The sequence below is a fragment of the Aspergillus affinis genome (assembly GCF_023601865.1).
Source record: "Aspergillus affinis strain CMG 70 chromosome Unknown NODE_20_length_373750_cov_87_641216, whole genome shotgun sequence".
Taxonomy (NCBI): domain Eukaryota; kingdom Fungi; phylum Ascomycota; class Eurotiomycetes; order Eurotiales; family Aspergillaceae; genus Aspergillus; species Aspergillus affinis.
The window spans coordinates 49,650-73,521 of record NW_026515801.1 but is presented as its reverse complement, the minus strand read 5'-3'; the positions used below and the strand labels follow the sequence as shown (position 1 = coordinate 73,521).

At 45.9% G+C, this 23,872-nt stretch overlaps 6 protein-coding genes across 6 annotated transcripts; 3 read left to right on the top strand and 3 right to left on the bottom strand.

The window, feature by feature from the left end:
- Nucleotides 1–1,803: 1,803 nt before the first annotated feature.
- Nucleotides 1,804–2,278, top strand: KD926_004335 (uncharacterized protein; the record flags this gene model as incomplete). Its single annotated transcript, XM_053097856.1, has 4 exons — nt 1,804–1,929; nt 2,006–2,065; nt 2,119–2,148; nt 2,201–2,278. The coding sequence occupies 4 exons, from the start codon at nt 1,804–1,806 to the stop codon at nt 2,276–2,278; spliced, it is 294 nt and encodes a 97-aa protein (XP_052958133.1).
- A 3,267-nt stretch (nt 2,279–5,545) lies between these two features.
- Nucleotides 5,546–7,488, bottom strand: KD926_004334 (uncharacterized protein; the record flags this gene model as incomplete). Its single annotated transcript, XM_053097855.1, has 6 exons — nt 5,546–6,252; nt 6,318–6,546; nt 6,616–6,981; nt 7,064–7,316; nt 7,359–7,420; nt 7,486–7,488. The coding sequence occupies 6 exons, from the start codon at nt 7,486–7,488 to the stop codon at nt 5,546–5,548; spliced, it is 1,620 nt and encodes a 539-aa protein (XP_052958132.1).
- A 3,539-nt stretch (nt 7,489–11,027) lies between these two features.
- On the bottom strand, nt 11,028–11,607 carry KD926_004333 (uncharacterized protein; the record flags this gene model as incomplete). The annotated part of the gene is made up of 4 exons (XM_053097854.1): nt 11,028–11,163; nt 11,271–11,381; nt 11,455–11,540; nt 11,596–11,607. 4 exons carry the CDS (start codon nt 11,605–11,607, stop codon nt 11,028–11,030), a joined length of 345 nt encoding a protein of 114 aa, XP_052958131.1.
- A 1,270-nt stretch (nt 11,608–12,877) lies between these two features.
- KD926_004332 (putative ferric reductase transmembrane component) lies at nt 12,878–17,323 on the top strand (the record flags this gene model as incomplete). The annotated part of the gene is made up of 4 exons (XM_053097853.1): nt 12,878–12,937; nt 13,023–13,508; nt 13,563–14,405; nt 14,471–17,323. The coding sequence occupies 4 exons, from the start codon at nt 12,878–12,880 to the stop codon at nt 17,321–17,323; spliced, it is 4,242 nt and encodes a 1,413-aa protein (XP_052958130.1).
- A 3,513-nt stretch (nt 17,324–20,836) lies between these two features.
- Nucleotides 20,837–21,600, top strand: KD926_004331 (uncharacterized protein; the record flags this gene model as incomplete). The annotated part of the gene is made up of 3 exons (XM_053097851.1): nt 20,837–20,947; nt 21,006–21,104; nt 21,199–21,600. 3 exons carry the CDS (start codon nt 20,837–20,839, stop codon nt 21,598–21,600), a joined length of 612 nt encoding a protein of 203 aa, XP_052958129.1.
- A 264-nt stretch (nt 21,601–21,864) lies between these two features.
- Nucleotides 21,865–22,750, bottom strand: KD926_004330 (uncharacterized protein; the record flags this gene model as incomplete). The annotated part of the gene is made up of 3 exons (XM_053097850.1): nt 21,865–22,238; nt 22,305–22,649; nt 22,702–22,750. The coding sequence occupies 3 exons, from the start codon at nt 22,748–22,750 to the stop codon at nt 21,865–21,867; spliced, it is 768 nt and encodes a 255-aa protein (XP_052958128.1).
- Nucleotides 22,751–23,872: the final 1,122 nt, after the last annotated feature.

The window sequence follows — 23,872 nt, the reverse complement described above, 5'->3', positions numbered from 1 at the left end:
ATCTTAGTTCTAATAAAATTAGTATCAAAATATATTCCGTTAACATAGATATAAGATGTTAATTGTTTAGAGCCATAGAGCCTGGGGTTGTGCTCGACGATACTGTCATTTATCAGGAGCGATTGCTATCTGCCAAAAAGAATAACTCGGGCCTACTCGTTCCATCCCCGGAATTGTGTGGGGCCTCGACCCGACGTTATTCAAGCCCAGTGATTTCTACAGAGGGGTTGGAATTGAAGGCAACTTCTAAGTATAGGACGGTTGGCGGCGGGCCTTGAATGTGTCCAGGTCGGCATTTTACAATCAATGAGGTTGCCATTATCCTAATGATAATGGTTTGTAGAATTGATATAGTGCCGATCGCAAAACAATGTTGGAAGATGCCAGAGTGTTGACCGCACATCTCGACCTCTATTCTGTCACCTGTTGATGATCTGGCTGTTGAAACCATATCGAGGCCCAATGTCGATGATGGGACATGGTGCCTCTCGTGGGGGACGTAGAAAAGATATGATGGTCTCGCGGCATAGCCATTCTTTGTATTCCACGGAGATTGTCAGCGTATGTCACGATCGTTCATACATGGCCGATTTTCCATGTCATCCACACGCTGGCTATCTATATAGATAAGTCGACAAATCTCCACTTAGTAGACTATCTGTCGAGTACTACCTTGGTGATATATCAGCTTAAGTTACCTGCAGGACTTGACTACCCTTTGGGGTTCTACTGCGTACAAAAGGTTCTACTTGCAGAGCAGAAATGCGTATAGAGCTTTGATACGTGTTGAATAGAGCTGCACATGGGATAATACTGCAGATGAGATTCAACTGCGTGTGGGATGAAACACCATGTGGAATATCATGGCTAGATCGTCGGAAACGGACACCAAAGGACTCCGTACCTATGGTCCTCTGGACGAGTCAGCAAGCGGAACCATTTCATCGTTCGACCGGTTTGGCGTGAAAGGCAACTTACCAGGCTAATGGTATGATGGATCCCCTGGCCCGGTAAGAGCCCTGGTTCTCTGATCTCCACATCTATTCAAATTTGAGACAGTCTGAAGTCTACTGCGCAGGAAAATTAATTAAGTCAGTATGGAGATTGCCCAAGATGTGACTATATAAGGTGCTGGCTCTTATTGACTTTCTTCGATTGTTTTCTTTGATTTCAGCGTGCACATTTTGAGATGAGTTAGATGAGAAAACATATATCGCATGAACCCAGGAATGGGGAACTTAGTGATACTCTCTGTTCACGAGAACACAGCCATCCTACCAGTCAGCAATTGCACATTCCGGAAAGACATCCGAGCGCTCCTATACGCAGTGTCAAATCAAGTGATTAATTCGGTTGCCTGAGATGTCTCATTGTTCCTGATCTCATTACGTTAGATTATGATCATATCGTGAAGGTGAAGTAAAAATCCTAGTTTAGCACAGTCAGCTCATATCCAAATGGTCCGGATAGGAACTGCACGTGTCTTACCACAAGCTTGGCGTGCCCTTTACCATAGTTACATCTGACTATGTGTCGGACTTCCGGCTGATCTTTTGACCCTACGGGATTTCAAATATGACCACCGGTGTCATCAAACGGCCACTGTGACCTTTTGTACACTTCTATCGGTAGCATCAGTAGTATGGAAACTTCATAATACTGTCCCATATTGTTGCTTTCCAGCACATATAAAGTCCTTCGGCTTTCCCCCCTCAATCTGACTTTCATTCCAACAACCTGCCTGACAGAGACCAGCCCAGCGAATCAACACTTCAAACCAGGACCCTACCACATTCTCTCATCATGCGTGCCTGCCTTCTATTCGTCTCTGCCATTGTGGCATCTGCCTCAGCCTTGGGCGTGCGCAATAACGACGGCAAGGACATCGACAACAAAATCGACAAGAACCTGATCTGCGGTGTTGGCGGCGTAAAACGCCCCTTTGTTTCTTTCTATTCTCTCCGAGCAAGAAGGATGAATCGCTGATTTACGTTTTTGGGTCCAGATCTCCGATTTCTTTGACTTCAAGCACATTTTTCACCACATCTGCGACTGTCCCCAATTTGTAAGTTTTTCTTTGGCCAGGGCAGAAAGATTAGATACTAACAAAGATGATAGACCAAATCCACCCCATTCTTCGATAAGCAGGTGAGTCGAATCCTTTCTCACCCATAGGCCGTTCCCACTAATCGATCTATAGGGTATTCTGGTCGGCAACGTCTGTGCCCACTTCATCCACAAGGACGGCGCGCCAACTCCCACACCCGGATGGGCTTGAAACTCGGGTCAGTCTAGATTCCGCAAGGCAGGAGGTTCGAGATGATGGGTTCAGGTGGTATTGACTTGCTTCTATGTGGGGTTGGGATCCTCCTGAAACATGCTTTTTGCTCCTGAACATGACTGGGGATATGATCAGTTCCAACTGTTGTCATTCTTTAGCTGGTTTTGTTAGTGACCAATGTTGAAGAACGCGGCCACATATCGATTGCTATATATTTTGCATGTAGCAAATAATGAATTCGTAGTGCACTCGTAGCGTTTCATCCGCATGTGGAGTCGTTTCAATTGAGGCGGTAGATCTCAGAAAATAGCGACTACCAGTTGCGCAAGTTAGATGTCTAAACAGTGAATATAATGTATTGTACAAAGGCTGGGCACGTGTCAAAAGATGAATTGAGTGATCACGGCGCGTAGGTCTTTTCCAGATAGCGTGTGAGATTGAAGGCATGTTAATCATTGTGGAAGATCCCGGAAGTTTCCATATTCTTGAACCCGAGATCCTGCATGCTGACTACTGCATTTCGCATAACTATATAAAATGCCTCTTTCACGTAGATAGATTATTATATCAATAATCATACTTGAATTCTTAAAGTTCTCGATAAATAATCACATTGCAAACTCTTCTATCCACCATAGCCATGGAATTCGAAATTCGATCTTCGTTTCATCTTCACTCTCCTCATCGTACTGGCCATCGTGGTAGCCGTGAGCCCTACTATCGCTGGTGATGCCGATGCTAGTTATACTGATGCTGATACACTCAAGGTGCGTCATGACAACTATAATTGAACTCTCCGCTGCATTGGTTAGTATTTCTACATCTGTAGAACGCACATGTAGCACCTCGAGTATTTCCGCTGCGTTGATAGTAGTGTTCCTGCCCAATGCTATCATTGACGTTTATTGGAAGGTTTACCTACTCTATTAGCTACTGTTTAGATTATCAGGGGTATAGGGCTTACCCAGGTAATTGTTTCTTCGGTTAAAAATCACAACCTCAAGATTTGAGGCTGAAAGGTTGCTTGACGCCATATTTTGTCTTATCTAGTTAACATCGCAGAAAAGTGTTACGGCAGGCATTGAGGACTTTTAAGTCCTACAAATACAAGCCACAGCAGATAAGACCGCAATAATGAGCCTCGAGATCCAGGTAGAGGTAATCCAAACAGACATTATTTCTAACTATGCCTGATGTTCCGATGAGAGGTTAACTTATTATAAGCACGGACACAGCAAGCTAAAATAATAAATACCACTCTTCCCATGTTGTTTCTTGGACCTTTCTTACCTCAACTAGCAGAGCCAATCTGTTTATCTAGAAATACCTTCACAGATGGCTCAATTTTCTCTCGACTGCACAAAGGGCCCTGTTACTACCCAGGATCACCAGCCACCTGGATGTTATCAGCCAGAGGATGCCCTTGAGTTTGATCTTCCCCTCCAATTTCTTCCCTGATCAGGGAGCAAAGTGTGGTATCTGGCGACACTATTCCAGACACACCTTATAGCCCCCCAGAGAGCCGCATGTTTGGTCATGATCCTGTATTGCCGGAAAGACAATTGGGCGACATGTACCATACTATCCCAGACCTAAGAACACAACCAATAGAAAGTGAGTCAAGTGACCTTGAATTATAGCATAGAGGCAAAGCTCAAAACTCCGTCACACTAGACTCACCCCCTATCTATGGAATAGGGGAGTCAATGACGTTATATCTCTCGCAACGACTGAACCCCGACGGTAATAAGCAACTTCTACGCCTTCAGATTAAATGGTGCTCTGAGGCTGAATGTTCCCAATGAACACACAGGTATCTTAAATTTGTTATGATTGTAGGAGCCTGGTTGATATAAATACTGCTAGTGCGTAACAAAGAAAGATTGACCCGTCTTGACTGGCTGTATACCAAATAGTTCGCAGAGTAGACGATATAAAGAGGTACAGTGTACCTTGTTCTTTAATACAAGGTCTGAAAGTGCAATGAATAAGATATGCTTGTCCTACTATCGCAAGATAGTTTCACCAAGCTACAGGAAAGCCCCACTGATTTTATCGTACATTCAAGTCCAGCATAGACAGCCTCTGAGGTCTGGTTTGGGAGGGTTCCGGTAAGGCTACGGGACATTAGCTATCTAGGAACTAATGGCCGCATCAAGATTATATTTGGAATATCAGTATACTTACGGGGCTTTTACAGTGGCGCGGGTAATAGAACATTATTGAAGAAGGTTCTGTTGAGTAGTATAATGATATTAAAGATACCAGCGGTAAGAGAAAGCGCCGATATATTGTCAAAGGCTAAGGAATCATACAGAGCCATGCTTGCAGAAGGTGGGAGAAAGCGATAGCGACCTTTCACGACTAGCAATAAAGGGGTGAAAGGGGCTATATGAACCCACCTTGGATTTCTTTGTCTTCAGTGGCCACGTCACAGGCCAGTCTCTTGTATCACTTCAATGCTTGTACAACATTGACATCCGCCCTTTTCCTTGCTATCCTGCCAGTGTATTATCTTTTAGAACAGTTGAAACTTATATGGTGTGTATCCAGCTATATAGTCTGACCCAAAATGTCCTTCCATGCTTTGAACAGACTCAACTTGTTTTCAATCCCTAGTTCCGAAGCTCTAGTCTTCTGAAAGTAGTTAGCCTATATTTTCAGCTTGTATCCGCCATGAATAGCACTACGCCCAATTAACACTCCTAAACGATTGTCTATATGATACGTAGGAAACAGCCAAACAATCCAGTAGTTGCCCAGATCCCCAATATAGCGAGCAGGCTGTGAACCAGCGCCGCAGAAAGCAAGTCGATCTCATCCCGCCTGGGCTGGCCACAAAGCATTAATCCTCTAGACCTCCTCTGGTTGCTGCTCACTAGTGGATGCACACACGCAGGTGTAAGGGTTAATTGGGGGAGGGGGGGCTAAATAGAGCGAGCTAAGGGGAGCGGAGAGGAATTGGGGAAAAGTAGATAAAGCTCCGGCAGGAAACGACCTATTAGGTTCAGGCGCAAACTTGAGATCTACGTGCCTAAACCTGCACGAGCATATAGCGCTTGGAGAAGGTTCCCAGGATCGCCCTTAATCCAAAGCAACTTGTTCGTCTTCGACCATATGTACTAAAGTTTAGGCTATCAAAGAATATATATCGACCCTACCAGACTTTCCAACCACCCTTTACCATAGACAATAAAGATTTAGTATCCTACACTCGGCGACGTTATGAGAGTAACCTGCAACCACCAATAATGCCGACCTTTTTCAAAGGATAACACATGGGCAAATCCACCCCTCGCCCTGCGGCGGTTGTGGAAAACCCTCAACCCTCATCCTCTCTTGGAACCTCTGCTCCTCGCGTACCTTTTCCCCAATCGCAGCCCAGTATTCGCTATCGCTTTTACCCGTCGTCTCCCTCTTCGCATCCTCGATCAGATTAACCCTTCGCCGTGCCTCAACATACGACCTGTCGTGTCGCTGAGTTTCCAAGATCATCCGCACAACGTCCTCGTGCAGAGTTCTGAGCAACCTCTTACCATGAGCCAGCTTATCCGCCCTAGGCCCCGTCATACCTTCCAGCGGCTGGTATGCCAAAGCACCCTCCAGCAGCATGATGTTCTTAAATGCCAAGCATTGGTTTTCGTCAAAACGCTGAATCATGTCCTTCTCGATGCCCATTATACGTTGCTCTTGCGCCTGCGCCCTGTCCGCATTTGCTGCAACGTCGTCTCTGCTCGGAAGGAAAACACTGGCTATCATGTATGGGATCAGGAAGTGGAGGCCGATAATGTGCATAACAAAAGACCATAGCCAGCTGACGGAGGCTGCAACCTCACTATTGAGCTGGTTGATCTCCTCCTGACGCCGATAAAGCCTACCGTTGGGCTGCAGATCCTGTGTTATGACCTCGTGACACTTCTCTGCATCGGTTATGGCTATACATAAGGGGACTGAGGGTCTTTCTTCAATATCTGGTGCGCTTGTTTAGCTGCTGACATCAGTAGTAAGCATAGGTGAAAGTCATGACGGAGCGTACCTTCTAGGTTCCACGGGCGATCCTGCAATATCCCCGCGCGCATGAAAGGGAGGGGACTGTAGAAGACACAATGGACAGCTTGATTCGCCGCGCTGCTCAACATGCCTGAGATTTCCTGCCACTCGGGATCCATGCTGGAGAACTTGCACAGAGTTCTATGTGTCCGGTTCGGCGAATACGTGACCTGCTTAGGACATTCTTTCAAGACAGCCGAACTCTTATCGACAATCTGGGCCGGATTAGAAAGATACAAGTTCCTTCATACTTTTTAGATAATAAGGGCAAGGTTAATTCTTACCAACCCAACATTGACTCCCCCGACCACCTCATATATGGTCTCGCAAATTGTAAAGAACCTATACGCCTCCAGTAGAGGCCGGAATCTGACATTGAGCGCATCGTTGTACGACGATTGCGCCTCGACGGCTTGTAAAAACGAATGGTTGACCTGATTGTTCAAACTGCGGATGACCTGAGCGGCTGTCTGCCCCCAGGAGGCATGCTGGGAGCCGTAATGCGGAACGCCGAAGAAGAAAATCCCGTAGGTCATCGCCGGTATTGAAGCATAGGTCCCGTCGCCATGGTAGGCAGTCGCAATGGCCTCTTTCACCAGAATTCCGCCCATGCTATGTGTGATGAAGATTATCGGACGTGCTGGGGCTGCCTGGCAGTGTTGCGATCAGATCGTTAGTCGATCAGGCTTAAATATTTCTACCCACGACGTTGCTTTCTAGGGTCCCACAAACCTTTCGCTTGTTGGATAGACACAACAGCAAGTTGTCGGCCTGCTCTTTTATGCCCGCCGCCGATGCCCCAAACAGGATGTTGGCATTGTAACAGTATGCCAGGATCCTCGCGTAAGGGACTATGCTTGGAAGAAGATCTTTAAGCCAGTTTGTGCCAGTCTCTTGGTCGGTCCAGGTATTCTCCGCATGATCCGGTCTGTTTGTGATGTTCATTCCATGAACTGCGACGATACTTGCAAAGAGTTTAGCAAGGCTGTGTAAATGGTAACCGATCAGCGAATGTCGAAAGACTCACTCCAGCGTCGTATTTGGCGGACAGACGACCTCCTTGAGCCAGTTTGCGTTTGGCGCTGACTGCTAGAGAGAATATTAACCGTGGTGTCAAGGTCTAAAATTCAGGGAAAAGAGCTGGGACACAATACCATTTTTTTTTGGAAGCTAGGACAGCTTAACGACGAGTACCTCTAGGTATTTTGTCGAGTGATCCGGAATGGAAACCTAGCGGTCTCTCGATATCTCGATCTCGGTCATGACATACCCCGCTCTCACCTAAGCGCCTAGGTGCCCCCAGCTAAGTTCGTAGTCGAATGCATGGTAAGAGCGAATCAAAAAGCAAAATACCTTGCCCGGGAGTGTGATCTTTAGGATAAGAAAACTCCAAGGCACAAACAGTCTCACCCCTGTGAGTATCGTTCTTTTCCGTTTATGTAAATTAGCCACCAGTAAACCGGCAACCACTGTCTAGGCGCGGGGTCGTCGCTCTTTCTTAAGTATTCCGAAATCATTCGAGAACTCTGGACCACCGTTGGACCGGCAGACTCTGAGAAACCATTGATTCGACTGGGCTCCGCCTCGCCGACGCTGGGCAAGCGGGCTTATCTACAAACCCCCGCAGACAATCGCGCACCTGCAACCTCACTGAGATCTTTGATTCTTGACAGAACGGACCAACATCACCACCAAATTTCGGTTCACGGGAAAGGATCTTGGACAATGCTAGGAGTAAAGTACACAGCCCTCAAACTTCAAAACGGGTCCTTCCTACCGTCGCGTCTCAATAGCCCCGCCCCGCGTCCTCACCGATGACGAGATCCCCTTCATCGATCTCAGCCCGATAAAAGGTGGCCTGAATGCAAGGAGGAATCTAGCGACGAAGATAAGGGCAGCGCGTGAAAACACGGGGTTTTTCTATATTAGGATTCATGGGATATAGGAGGAGCTCATCGCGGCTGTCAATGATCAAGATGTCGTGCCATCTCGACGGTTGGTTGCAAGATAGATGAACACGCTGGCCTGAGAATTGAGGACGGCATAATAGCTAGGCGGGGTGTATCCTTGACTGTATAGTAATATGTTATACACATAGCCGCGGTTCGAAACCCAGGGCAGGTTTAATTCTTATTACCGAGTACTACGTTAGAAATTTTACCGCTTCTTACTAAAGATTTACTGGTATAGTTACTGTATATACCTGTGACGTAAAATCTATAGGTGTGAGATAATTAGACTACTATCTGGCTACTTTATGGGTCTCGGAAAGAGCCCCGTTGGGAAGCTGATATTCGAGGATAAAATACAGTCAATCAATCAATCAATACGTTCTGTACCCACAGTAGGTCCCAGCTTGAGGAAATGCATTAGAGGTCACGGGAAAAACTGGTAAGCTGACGGAAAAACATAATTTTATATATTTATACTATTTGCTATTCGAAGTCTTTACTTCATATAAGCTTACAATAGCCTATGCAATAGCTATATTCGAGTTTCAATAACTACCATAGTCTACCCGAGCATGCGGTACTGGAAAGTTCTCTTGACACTTATTCTCTTTATATTTCCTTACGGGAGCTGTCAATGTAACGACGAATTATATAAGATTGATTGGTCAAAGACACTGAGAGTTGATCATTTGCCATCTGCGATTCTGACAATGCCTATTACTAGACGGACTGCAGTGGGTTTTGCTATAAATGTTGCAAACATACTGATGCTCATAAACTGAAGGAGCGCCACGACAACGTGAAAAAAAGGTGTAATAAGTCCTGTACTTTCCACTCGTAGTGTAGTGGGCTTTGCCAGATATGTCGCAGGGGTCGTTGTCGGAAGATAGAAGAGCTAAAAGATCTGATTTAAAGTAACTGCTTTCGAATCTGTTTTCTATTCTGCATTTCTTCTCCTAGCCGAATTCCTCGATTAGGTGAACGGCGACCCTCTTAACAGACTGGATGCATTATTCAAGTAAGTTCAAAGAATATTTTAACCCTTCGGATGAGAGATACCTTGGTATTAGTGATTTTCTGGGCTTCTTTAGATGTTCCTTAATTAGGATTTCGTCTAATCAATTGATTCAAAGGGATTTGAGGATGGCGCCAAGATCTGCCAACTCCTCCAGCCTCTCTGCGGATTGCAACGATCTATGTAAACGTGCTATCTTACATTCCACGTTTCCTTCTCAAATCTGTCAAACAGGCCAAAAGCCAGATCACTTATATACCTCCAAAAAGTGCCGTGGACGTGGAGTGAATACACACCTGCCAGTATCTAGAATGACGCGATCCCTTACTGTACCACTCTGGCGACTTGAAAGATAGCACCCTTTGCACGAGGACTCTGTATCTCAAACCCGGGAAAGGAGCTGCAGGCCCCAGTGAAAGCAGAGCGTTCAGATGCATCTGCTTTGTCAAATCTCCATACATGATTGAGCTGCATTCAAAGTCACAGTGTGCCCTTCACTGCCGCTTTGGAGTTGATCACGTGTATCTTGAAGTTGGAGAACCAGGCCAGCGATCTCCTCCTGTCTTCGATCATTCATCGATCCTGCTTTCTAAGATTATTCAAGCAACTTTGGGTATTCATGTGCCCATTCTTATGATGTTTTCCAGGATTGGAAGCCCGAGATTATTAATCTCGTCGTTGCTCCGTGACATAGCAGTTACGGTAGCTTCTTCAAATTCTGCAGGGAGGTGGAAATACAAGGCAACCCATAACCAGAGAATTAAATTCCTACAATATGTTGGGGGGATAGTTTCATCCAAGCCGTTGATCCATGTAGACGCTAAAAGATCGACAGCTTCCCTACTCCGGGACGGTCTCTGTGGGGGAACCGCGGTCTGAGCGGTCTGACGGCGGGCATCCAAGGGCACAGCCGCGTAAGATTAACTCGGAAAAATAAAAATAAAAAAGCCAGGTCCCGTCTAGTTCCAGTGCAACAAATGGCGTAGCGAGTTGCTCATTATCATTGCTGTCAACCCAGAAGTCCTCAAACAAGTCGAATGTGCTTCTACTTACGGTACTGATATGAGTGGAGTCGAAACGTATTATAACTTCAAATCACATGATGAGCTACACTGTAATCTATTAGAAATCACCATACGATCGATACTCATATCTCAATGCTTCTCACGAGTTACCACTCCAATATTGACATCATTCCTTCTCGCAGAGGTTGGATACATACAACTTCGCCGAGTTTGTGCAATCACCACTTAGAAATCTCAGTAAATGTAAATTTATTAAGCATCCTGCATCTTCAACAGAACGAGAAGCCCAAACCAAAACAACGAATCTTTCCTTAGCGTCGCTTGATAGGTCACCTGGCAGCGGGGCACTTTGACAACTCAGCTATATGCTCACGACTTGCTTTTGACAGCAAGCGAGTGAGGGTGAAAGCTGCGCTTGACAAATAGACCAAGACAAAAGAGAGCGAACGCAGAATCTTGCCAGATTGTTAGGACCACCCCTTTGTTTGGTCTATTGCACAAATGATTCCATCTGCTTCAACGAGGAGTTACGGTACGATGAAAATGACACATCGTGGTCACCAGTGAATACAATACAGCCAGCCCTGCATGGCTTACTAGGAGGAAAGTTAAAATTCGATTAGCGTCTCTCCACTTAGGGTGCGGGAATTAGATCGCAAGATTTACAGTAAAACCAATTTCGAATTCCACTATGATTCTATCAATTAGAACGACAAATTCGTTGCTGTACCCGTCTCCTCGTTTTCCACGGTGACTTCCGCGGTTTGCTTCACAGAATTCCAGGTATCATTCAGCCTACACTTCAACCCCTCGTCGGCTACTGGCTCATGGATAGTCAAACTGTTCATCGCAAAGTGAGCTAGCTATACGAACCACTGGCATTTATAGAAAAAAGGAAGAAGAAAAAGGAAGGACATAGTAATGACTGGGAGTGGTATTAGACGTACCCGATCGCTCGAGCAGGAAATCCAGTAGGAGATGGGACAGGCTGTCCAGCAGAGGGGCGGGGTCTATCGCGCACTTCGATAGCCCGCCATCCCGCACATGCATTCAGGAAACTAAAGACACTTATCGTTAATTCAGAGCTTCACCCGCGTTAGATGAATCATCTGAGATCAGGTTTTATCATACGCTGCGAGGTTGGCCGCCGTTTGCTGAGCACGATGCTGGCCAGCCCAATCCTCGTCACCGGGGGCTTGTGCAGCTATTTTGATCAACTTTGCATCATTAGTAAATGGTTCTGTTTGAACTGAGGAATAAGGTAATTCCTACATATGAAGACATGGTGGTAGATTGAAAGAATAAATTTAAACTATGTGAAATATAGAAAAAAAGTACGGTCGGTAGAGGGGTTCGAGGACTATTATATACCTCAATCATCGAAAAGCCTGCCTTCAGTGACCCCTCGTATTCCCGCTACCATTGATTGTGGAGCGAACTCTTCTTTCCCTTCCTGCGGGACACGTATAGAAACTACATAGTAGACACCAAGCCATTCTGGTGGTGGGGGGATCCTCATCCCCGACCTATCGATTAGACCCACTCGGGAACTTGGGAGCTGAACCCGGGATGATCGATCAGAAAATGACGATCGGTAGAGTGAAATTTTGTGTGGTACGAGGCAAGTCTCCATTTTGCTCCACCCGACCTAGCAACATACTCAGCCAGCCACTAGCCAATACTTCATACGTAGACACGCTTCATCGCCTAGAGAAGGTTATTACGCGGGTAGGTCAGTCGCGCCCGCGCGCGGTGGAAATCAATAGTCAATTCGCAGTGCCGGTTCTCTTTCTTTGCTAAATAAAGAATAAACTGGGCGGCTCCTTTTTTGAAATAAGACATTTATAAGATCAGACCTATGCATATTCCCGATATCCTGGCCCCAAGCTTGAAATCACAGGCAAACAGAGAACACTCGGTTTGGAGGCGCTGTTAGTGTCTTTCACAATGTTGTCCAGCGTGAACAATAGTAGGGAGTATGCGACGCTACTGAGATTGTATCCGCCCGTGATGGGCGGAAAACCATTTCCAGGTGAAGAGTTAATGTCTTGTGGAGACGAGGATCCACCTTGCGAAGCTCCGCTCTATACTATACGGTGTCCACTTCGTGCCGCCACGATCGTTCTGCACTCTCCGCACTTATATTGCGGACGATCTTGCCTAAGACAGCAGTCTTATCGAGTTCACAGGCATTGCGACTCAATCGGTACCCCCATGGAGCGACTTGCCGCTGTCTATATGGATGCAGTCACCTTTTTAACCTGTTCTCACTCCCACTCGCTTTTCTTGACCAAGGTGGGTCGCGAATATTGTACATCATTTCCTATTTCAGACGTATGCAGCTGTTGACGTGGATAAGGAGCTGAACGTCCCCCTCTTCTTTTGGGGTTCTGCCTTCGGAATTTCATCTCGCTTATTTTGAGCTGAAAGCTGGTGTTATATGTCTCAATAACTCACGCGCCGCTGAAAACCCCCGCACTGGTCTGTATCTTCCACTTCTGAAAGGCCGTACACGAAGCCACCTCTACAAGATCTTAACCAGCAACTCTTGAAGATGTTCGGCCATATTAAGCATATTAAGGCGAAGTTTCATAGGCACAAAGGCAATAAAGAGGTATTTCAAAAATCCCGGATGGTTATTTGCATCTTGTAGTCCAAAATAGTCCCTCTTTCCTTGTTAAGACTGACTTATTATCCAGCCTGTTGCACCGAACGACAAGCCTGTTGCAACAACCGGCACACTCAACACAAAGGACCAACCCCAAGCAGCTGCGCCTGCTAAGTCCAGCCCGGCAATTTCCTCACACCACGTGCCAAAGAAGCCTGCAGAGAAGGCCCCTGAGGCAGAAAAGCAGCCAGATGGCTCAAAGGATCTATGGGTAGAGGCGCTCAATTCCCTGGACAAACCGAAGCAGGACATATTAAAGAAGATGGGATTCAATACTTCATCAGTCCAGTCAGGGTCTACAAAGTCCAGCATTGACGACCTGATTGGCGTGGTAAAAACGAAGCAGGAAGAGTGTGAGAAAAATTTTTGGAAGGTGAAAGTTGGGAATGAGAACATCCTTCTACGCGATTATACGAGCAGTATCGTCGATTGGTTGGGCACAGCCGGTGATATTGCAGTTCAATTTGCCCCTCCACAAGCTGCTATTCCTTGGGCAGTTATCAAATCTGCTATGCAAGTAAGCATTCGGTGACACTATATGGCCCACGTGCGAAATTAACTACTGCAATAGATTCCTGTCATCGAAGGCGAACAAATGGCCGCTCTCCTTACGACTACCGAGAAGATCGTCAGTGTTATCAGCCGTGGTCAGGTTTACGAGAACGTCTACCTCAAGAACCAAACGGTCGCGGACGACCTATCCAAAAATCTTCAGTCTGCGTTGACCCGAATCTATTCGACCTCCCTAGATCTCCTTGCCGACTCAGGAGGTCTGTTTTCTAAGAAAACAGCTTCCCGCACACTGCATGCGATTTTGAACCCCGGCAAGGCGTCTGGTGGAATCTCGTCCATTAACAGCCAAGAGGACGATCTTATGCGAGATGTCTCGGCTTGTGAGGTCAGACGTAGTGCAAACGCGGATGACAGTATGATTGAAATGCTCAACGCATTAAATGCTCCAATGAAACAAGTGGACGAGGGAATCCAACATCTACTTACGAAGATGAAAGCAAAGGAGCGTATTCAAATGCTGGAATGGATATCCGCCATTCCATTTGGCAAGAATCACAACAACGTCAAGGGAAGACGTACCCCTGATACGGGAAAATGGCTCTTAGAGCATGATGATTTCAGAAACTGGGATCAGGGAGAATCATCTATCTTCTGGCTTCAAGGGTCTCTCGGTACTGGAAAGACGTATCTCACATCGACCGTCATCGACTTTGTACATGATCGTTTGAAAGAAAACCCCAGAGATGAAGGATTCGCTTTTTTTTATTGTGACAAGAACGAACCGCAGCGATCGGACCCTCTGTCGGCTCTTCAAAGTATTGTTCGCCAGCTTTCAACTACGATGAAAAACCCAGACGCAGTACAACACAAGCTGGAGGCACTTTATATCAAATGTCGTGAAGTGGATCAAGCTTCAGCCTTGAGCAATGCAACGAACAAATTCTGTCGTCTATCAGTATCTATCAGAAGACTACGATTATCATTGACGCGATGGACGAGTGTGACCCCGAATCGCGTGATAAGTTGATCGATGCACTGAAGCTATTTGTCTCTAACTCGCCGACGAAGCATATCAAAATCTTCATCTCAAGTCGACCGGATCCCGAAATTCAGAATCTTTTGGAGAAGACGCCTAATGTTGGCATTGACGCCAGTGACAACAAGGAGGACATCAGAAAGTATCTTTCCGAGGAACTAGAAAAGCGCGCTAGAAAGGAACCATCTTTCGGACCCCTCAAGGAAAGGGTTATTGAAACTCTGCTTGGGCGCTGCCAGGGAATGTTCCAATGGGCTGCGCTGCAGATTCACCAAATTCAGAGGTGTAAAAGCGAGGCTAGCGTGTGGAAACGACTTGAGAACCTCCCCGACGGTCTACAGAAAGCGTATGATGAGGTATGGGGCCAGATTGAAAACTTGGAGGATTGTGATAAACTGATCGTCAGTCGCGCCATCATGTGGGTTATGGCTGCAAAAACTCCTCTACTCTCTGGTCAACTCCTCTGTGCTGTACGTATCAACGTGACGGGGGACGAACCTGCCCTGGCTGGCGAAATTGATGAACAGGGGCTGCTCTGGCTCTGTAATAATCTCCTTACACTTGACTCTCAACAGAAGGTGTGGCGCTTTGCTCACTTATCTGTCCGCGAATATCTTGAAACCAAGATGAATTGGCACTTGCCGCAGGTCAACCTCCACGTTGCCAGTGCTTGTCTATCATTGTTTATCAATACATACGACAAGGAGGAGGAGGGAATCAAATTGATGGAGTGGGAGAAAGACCCAGAACCGACTGATATTTACTACCCTATGCATCATCTTCAGCTCTACATCAGACACTACTGGGCAAAGCACGTACAAGTGGCATGTGATGAGGAGGGCAAGTTGTCGATGCTTCTGAAAAGATTCCTCGGGTCTCCGGAAGAAAGCAGCAAGGAGTACCAGAAATGGGTATCGTTGATCAGAAAGGATGCTTTCGACATATTAAAGATCACAGACTTCTCCGTGTGGGAAATTGATGCCGATTACTCGTACCTTATAGCGAGCGGTTTCACTACCGAAAAGGGCCTCGACACAAATGACTTGAATCAAGCCAGACGGCCCCTCGCTCCAGATCAGTGGTGGAACCATACACATTGGAGCCGCGTAGATAGGGCTTGGATGGAAGAGGAGTACCAACGGGCACAAAATCCAACTGTGAATGAATTCGACAGTGAGCTATTACCAGCAAATTCTGCTGTTTTTGCGATGTGTCACTTCTCGTTCGGGACAATCCTAGCCGACTGGTGGGAAAAAATGGAGTTTGATCCATTTTGTGTGAATGAAAGAGGACACAATCTTCTCACGCTTGCTGCTCGGGTCGGATGTACTGAAATCTGCAGGGCGCTCGTCGAGAAGGGAACAGACATCAACCTCCAGGTCGGAAGCTCACGTTGGGCAACGTATGGTAGTGCTCTTATTGCAGCTGCACACCGTGGTCATACAGATACGGTTCGGTACCTCGTGGAGAGCGGCGCCGATGTGAATATGAAAGCGCAAAATGGAGAATATGCCACCGCGCTCATCGCTGCTCTTTCCAGTCAAAGCATTGACATCGCTCGATACCTGGTTCAGAATGCAAACGCAGACGTGAACATCAGTCAGATTCTTCCCGCGAAAGAAAGCACGAAATGGGGTATCGGCGAGCCCATCGTACTTCTGACACCGGTCGGGCTGTCAGCAAATGTCAATGGCACCGACCTGCTGAAGATGATTGTCGATGCTGGGGCCAATGTCAATATTCAAGCACAATCTGGGAACCCACTTTGTGTCGCTCTTGGTGCTGGTAATGTCGAGGCTGTCAAGTACCTTATCCAGGAAGCCAAAGCTGATGTGAACCTGCCGATCTCGAACGCATCATTTTGCACGATTCTCGAGCAAGCCGTATCTGTCAACAGAGACCTTGATATTGTCAAATGGTTGGTGGAGGCAGGCGCGAACGTCAATCCATCCGAATTTGGCACTCGTGGTCCTCCTCTTTTCACAGCTGCAGCTGCAGAAAGCAGCCCTCAAAGTAAACCTGATCTTCTTTGCTACCTTATTAATGCAGGAGCGGACATTGAAAGAGGTGATGGCGAGAGAAGTCCTGTCATTTTCGCATGGGATCACAGGAAAATACAGGCTGTGGAATGCCTGGTTGAAGCAGGAGCAAAATTCGACGCCCAAGACGCCCTCGAAAGGGCTGTTGACAGTGATTTCCTTGCTGGTGCCAGGTACCTAATCAATGAGACCCCTGACAGGAAGCAACTAGTTCTTAATGGGACTGGTGGTGATTTGCTTCAGGTAGCAGCAACACGTTCTCTCTCCCTCGTTGAGTTGCTGGTAAAATCTGGCGCAAATATAAACGTCGATTCGGAAGTCGGCGATTATGGTAGCCCTCTAATAGCAGCATCTGGGCCGAGAGGTGATATTGAGACAGTGGAATGGCTGATTGAAGCAGGTGCCAACGTGAACATGTTGGTGCAGCATGGAGACTATGAATGTCCTCTTGCCGCAGTGATCATGGGTTCGGGGAGACTTAAAGTTGTCAAGGCCCTAGTGAATGCAGGCGCGGACGTAAATCAATCTCTACAGCGTGCTGAATATCCAACTCTTCTAGCTGCAGCCGCGGGTGAAGAGCAGATTAACATTTTGCGATGCCTCTTGGATGCCGGGGCTACTGTGGATCCGTCTCTTGTGCAAGGAGAATATCGCGAGGCGCTAGAAGCGGCAAAAGAGCTGCACGACTCAGATGACGGCTATGTTGACTCGGAGAACGACATCGGTTTCGGGCTTTTTATGTAGTCAATACGGCCAATCAATATGATAATCGTGGGCTCAAACCTTTCCCATAAATGGAACCATATGATGCTCACAAAATGAAAACATATCAATATCCTTCACAATTACAAGTTCATTGTGATCTTCTTGAGAAATAGCACCATTGATTTTGTCTCGAACGTTTTCCTCGTAGCCCTTGGTGAAAAAAAAAGCATAGCCCTTGCGTACCGCTCTGGAGTCTCTTTAAGGCCCTCTCGCTTGATGTCTTCGCCAATGCACCCAACTATTATCCGCACAGTACCAGCAATCTTTTGCAGGCGATCTTCAGACTCTTCGGGTGTTGAGAATTGGCGATTTGAGGTACCTGGGCCTAGAATATTGATAACATTTACGCACTGGTACTTCAAAATTAAGTCCATTAGTCACTTACAGGGCACCACCAAGCAGAACAAGCGCTATCCGAGCCTCCGGGGTAGTCCCTTTCTCGCAATCTGATCGAGCAGCGATCCACGATCAATAAAGTCTGGGTCACGACGGAACGTAACGGTCGAGAGAGGGGCGGTGGAGTTTCCGGTCGCATTGGGCCAAGAAGTGGGAACTATTCAACTCCGAGTAAACCAAAAATCATCTGTGATGACCGCCGCAATGAGCCAATTCGCCTGCCTTTCAATTTCGGCTACGTGACCTAAAGCGTGTGCTTTCTTTATATAAAAGGCCCTCATAATTATCAGCATTCGATATTTTTTCCCCCCACCTTTTTTCCTTGAAAGGAATGGCCAACAAGAAGAAGGAAATCTTTGGACCGTGAGAACGTCGACTAGAATGCATCGATAAGTTACAGTATACAATTCCATCAACAAAATGTTATAAGATTCCATCGCTTACATGACTTCCATTGCGCCGACCAAGATAAATCGCCTAGTAAGTACAGAGTCCTTGATTTTCTGAACAACGATTCGCTCTTGCAATAACCGATGAGGGGACCCCGTCACCACGAGGACATTCTCACGCAAACACGCCGAAGCCGAGTATGCCTTTCGGTCCCTTGACCTGGATCAGCCGTCGATACCCGTCGACCCAATGGGTTTGGGAGTACCTGGTCTTGTCAGTTTATCGACTGGATAGATTTCAGGTCTTTAGAAAGAAAAACATCGAATAAGTATGGTCACCACATACAGTATGTCATCTCACAGTTAATATAGCATATGCGAAGCTGATGGCCAGCGAAAGTCCTTTGATTGGGTGTGCCAGAGCTTTAGGGATTAGAGGTCCTAGCTCTTCCAAACATAGATGTCAGAGATATACATGAAGCATTTAAGATGAATGGAGATATGATCTGCGCGGGACTAGACTTCGGCACAACCCATCGATGGGTCCAAATGTTGGACCCATCGCCAAACCCATATTCTGCACAAATCTGAGACTTGGCATACCTACATAATCCAGCTTACTTAGCAAAATTTCAGATTGTAATTTTGACATGTTTTCTCTTGCTTAGCATCTAATAGTCTTATAGCTATAATCTCTACTAGAAATTTAATTTTTCTTGTTAGCAGAAGGGTCGTCAAATCTGATTCTCTATTAATTTCAGATCAAAACTTTAATTTTAGATGGTGGTGGTATTAAGTCTGTAGTTTGTAAAGTTGTAGTCGGTTTGATGGATGAGGATAAATATTTATGCAAAGGTAGTACACATTGAAATAGAACAAATCTTTGTGAAAGCTCAAAGGATTTTTCTTCTGGCGAAGAACTACAACAATTCAGGGGGAAAACCTTCTAAATGTAAGCCAATAGGTAATGAAGTCTAATATTGTTATTATTCTCATGTAGTTTTGCTTTAATACTACTGTTCTTTATCTATTTATCTTTGAAATGAGGACAAGGCAATTCTGGAGGTTTTCCTCCTGAATATTTTTGGACGAGTAAGGGGAAATGGGTTTTCGATAGGTTTTATGGGTATTCGATAGGTTTTTGATGGGTTTTTGATGGGTTTTGGTTGGTTAGACCCACTAAGATAGCCAATAATATTTGGTCTTCCTATATTGCTTTTGCTTTTCCCCTTAACCAGCTGGAATTAGGGGGATATATCAATTCAGTTTTCTCGACGAAGGTGTGTCCTCTCCTTATACCCCTTTGTCTTGCTTTATGACTTTTGGTATCAATATGTCTTAAAGCTAAAGCCAGCACTCTGACTTCTTACTCTCTCTTTATGAGAAGGAGACAGGTCATTTATCCTATCTTATACCTTTATACTACTTCGCTACACCTACAGATAATATCTTTGGCTCGTGTCTGTCGGTTGACTTAGTCATTGCCCTAAGCAGATATCCTATCGATTCAACGGAAGTAGGTATATGCTCGGTGGGTAAAAGTGAAGTGCTATTCTAAATTACTAGCTTCGTCGAAGATATAATAGCTGTCCATGCCAAGGGGTCATATGACTTAGGCATGTCAGCTGAATAATGGTTTCAACAGTGTCCAATCGAAAATAGCGAATCTGACTTTATCCGACTGAGCAATCCTTGTATCTCTGTCTCGCTTACTCGTGTTGGCCCAGATCAGAGAAAGGCCTTTGTACTTTATAACAATATGGCGTATACTGATTGGGTTGACTGGTGGCTCCAAACAGACTTCAGACAGAAATTTAACCTTAAATAGGATATAAACTATAATGCAGATATCTGGAAACATTTTGATCAGATCGCCTCTCATAAAGACGGGGCGCCAAAGGTAATGTGTAAACGCTGCATCCGGATTTTGGAGCATCCTGCAGCCACTTTACCTAACCGCAAGACCCTATATGGTACATTGACTATGTCAAAGCATCTCAAGACGGTAGGCTGCCAAAAGGCTAAAGCTAACAGTAAAGAGAATGTCTCTCGATTTCTCAAAGCAAAAGTATGTTACCTCTCAAACTTTATTTATCTTATATTGATTATCTTAGGACAGACAGCTACTACTAAACCTTTCGCAAGCTACATAGGTGGCTCAGCTTCTACAGTTTGTTACTTTGAATCGCCTGCTGTTCTATCTCGTTGAATATCTAACCTTCCATACCATTATTCAATTAGCATGCTCGGCGCCTTCTTCTCCAATAATACCTTCTTCGACTACACTTCGACGACAATTACGGGATATTATTTAAGATACACAACGTTCTACTCTCCAAACCCTTCCGCCCGGGTCAAAGATATCGGTTGCACTAGATTGCTGGACTTCCCCATATAATCAGGCCTTTATGGCGATTACAGGTTATTTTATTGATATCAACTGGGTATATCAAGAGGTTCTTCTTGGATTCAAGCCATTACATGGCTCACACACAGGTGCAAATTCTAAGTGCAGTTATTCTCGAGACATTAGTTGGCCACAATATCCAAGACCGGGTGTTCGGGATTACAACAGATAATGCAACAAACAACAAAACATTAGTTGATACAGTTCAGCAAGCACTTCCTAGTGATGCCACTGTTATCCGAATTCCATGTATCGCCCATGTGATTCAGCTGTGTATTAATCAATCAATTACTGGGTAAAATGAAGGCAGTACCCATCAATGATGAGACTGAGATTGAGTGGTCGGATGAGCGTGCATACTCAACACATCCCAAGCGCACAAACAGAGAGATAGTTGATACTCTGAATAAGGTAAGTCTTTCTTCCTCACTTTGACTATAAAATAACTAACCTCTCACTCTATATCTAGATTCGGAACCTTGCTATCTTCATCAATGCAAGCCCACAGCGCCGTGAAGCCTTTTTAGGCCTTCAGACTGAAAAGCCTCATCTACTCCCTATTCAGGATGTTCGTACACGATGGAATTCTACCTTTCTAATGCTCGGCCGTGCAAAGCGACTATAGGAGACCTTTAAACGCTACTTTATACAGCTCTATCCAGAAGAACGGCAACTCTACGGGCAGCCTCGCGCCTGGCTCGAGCCTTCCACAAATAACTATCAATGTCCTTCCGTCACAGTTATCACAATCTGCGGGCTCTTCCTCGGCGCCTCAAGGAGCTCTAATCTCGGTTGAGGATGACTTGAATGATGTTCCTGGACTTCTTGAGGCAGCAGTGGAAGAGTATGCCACTTGGCACCTGTCCAGGGTGGGTACCGAGAGCTATAGGGAACATATCAGAAAAGCGCGGGATATTGCATGGGAAAACTGTCTTGATATTGCACAAATCCGCGAGGAAAGCCCCCATTTCTTTATTCGCCAGGGAGTGGCGGTAGGTGCGGCACGCAGATTTGTTGGTCATACGAGGCTCTGGCTAAAGGGAAGGGATAAGGATACTGCTTAATATGTTACGTCGCCTTAGCGTGTGTATGATTTACATTCGCTCTCTGGACAGTTCGTGATTATATTGCCAATTTGATTCTGTCTATAAAACAAATCCTTCTTGTAAAGCAGCAGATTTAATGGACCGGTGTTGTCACTCTAAATGGGGCAATTATTTTACCTATTAGGTCAGACAATATCAAACCTCGATGGGAATTGCGTCGAAACAAGCTATATAGTTTGTGGGCTATGGACGACAACAAGAATAAAGCCGATGACTTGGTGGTTAGGCTGGTGGAATCTCATAGACACACTCAATCTTTGCAAGCTTTTCTGTTTCGACAACGTAATCAAGCAAGCTTTCGATGCGATCATGCTCATAACCAAGGATGTCATATACGTAGTTATTCAGCTTGACACTCATAGCCTTCATATAAAACGCCATGTTCGACAGCCCATGTTCAGACATAATCTGAGAGATAACTTTCAGGATCTCTCGACGGCTAGGTTCCCTGATAAACCTTAAACAACCGATAAGAGGGCGATTGGGACACTTTATATTCACGAGGACAGAATAGCCCTTTTGTTCCACATGGGATGATTCTAAGCATTGCGTGGTCGGCGTGTTTGGTTCTGTCGCATGTTCACCTGAGCTTGCTTCTGTGGACATGTCAGTTATCGTTCTCAATAGCGTACGCGCTTTCACAAAGTCACTGTAGCCCGCACCTGCTTCTTTTAGAGCTGCCGTGTGTTGGGACAAGACGTCATATTTCGGAGGTGTGGGTTGACCGGCTTTGATCGGTGAGTCCTGTTCCCGGGGCAGGACGATGCGGCATTTTGGTAGCTCATTCTCGGTCACTTGATGATTGTGGTCGATAAAATAAGCCCGCACGCGATTTGATGATAGAGCATGCAGGGCTCGCAGCGCATATGTCACATCTAAACCTGAACTTTGCATGACTTCGATTCGCTCTCCCTCGGCCTCTACCATATATGCCAGGGCGACAACCCTGCCCTCGATATTGCAGGTCACGACATCAACATTGTTACCAAACAAGACGCGAAGATTTGCTGCGATTTCATAATTACTACTTGATCGACAACGCAAAAGGGTAGGACACACCTATTGTTTGCTCACGAAAGAAGAGCTCACGGCTTGGGGATGCCTTCATAGTGATATTGATCTCGGTGAAAGACTTCAATGCCGTGGAGTACTTACCACGTAAGAATAATACGATGCTGGTTATAAATACTCGCAAATCCCTTAATGTAACTTGGAGGTACCGCGGGAATGTGAGGATAAATGCTTCGGTACTACGAGAATGTTAAGAGGAATTCTCCGGTACCACCGTCCCATCTCGAGTTACTAATTTTTCGAGCACTCTCAGCGGTTGAAAAGGGACGATTCCCGCTGCAGCGAAGCCATTTTGAATATTTAAAGCAGTAAAGATCTGTAGATGAGCGGTAGGATACGCCCGCAAGAAATCAAGCTTATCAATATTATTATACCCGAGGCGAATCCGCTGCTCAACAAGTCCTCCATAAGCGCGTTTTAGAGGGCCAAAACAACCAACATCGAGTGGTTGCAAGAGATGAGATGAATGCGGAGGCATGCAGATCGGTATAATCTTATTATCTTGACATAATTTATCGGATGCAGGCGTCAGGTGGCTTCCGTGGCCATCTAAAATGAGCAGGCGATACTGGCCCACTGTACGGCGAGATGTTGTAGGAATAAAGGCTTTTTTTAAGCCATAAAAGTCCGATTTCATCAGTAGTCCAGTCATTTGGGCTAAGTTGAATCATTCAATCGCCTGGAAGGTGTTCCTCTGCATACCAACCTTCAATGTGGACCTTTGTCTTTGAAGATAATGCATGTAGGGACTGACCACCCGTTTGCAGACGGCTACTCGGGCCATAGCTTTCGGAAGGGAGCGGCTCAACATGCACACGATAGTGGGGTACTTGACAACCAGATCTAGATACGAGGAAGGTAGACTTCGGAGCACATTCAAGGTGTATTTTACGACGAACGCTTCAGTTCTGTACAAGCTCAACCACCAGTTCCAGACAGGCTCGGCGGCCTCGCTGTCTCTGCTGGTTGCACCACCGTCCCCACCACCATCCTAGTTTGGCCCGGGTCATTTGGGCAATATCTGAAGCTACAGTCTAAGACCGCAGCGACAGGTGACCCGTTACGGCGAAACTATACTCTTCTTCTCCCTCTTGACTGCGTGAGGTCACCAATAAAACTAATTAACTAACTTCTTGCTCGCACGGATCATCCTCAATGA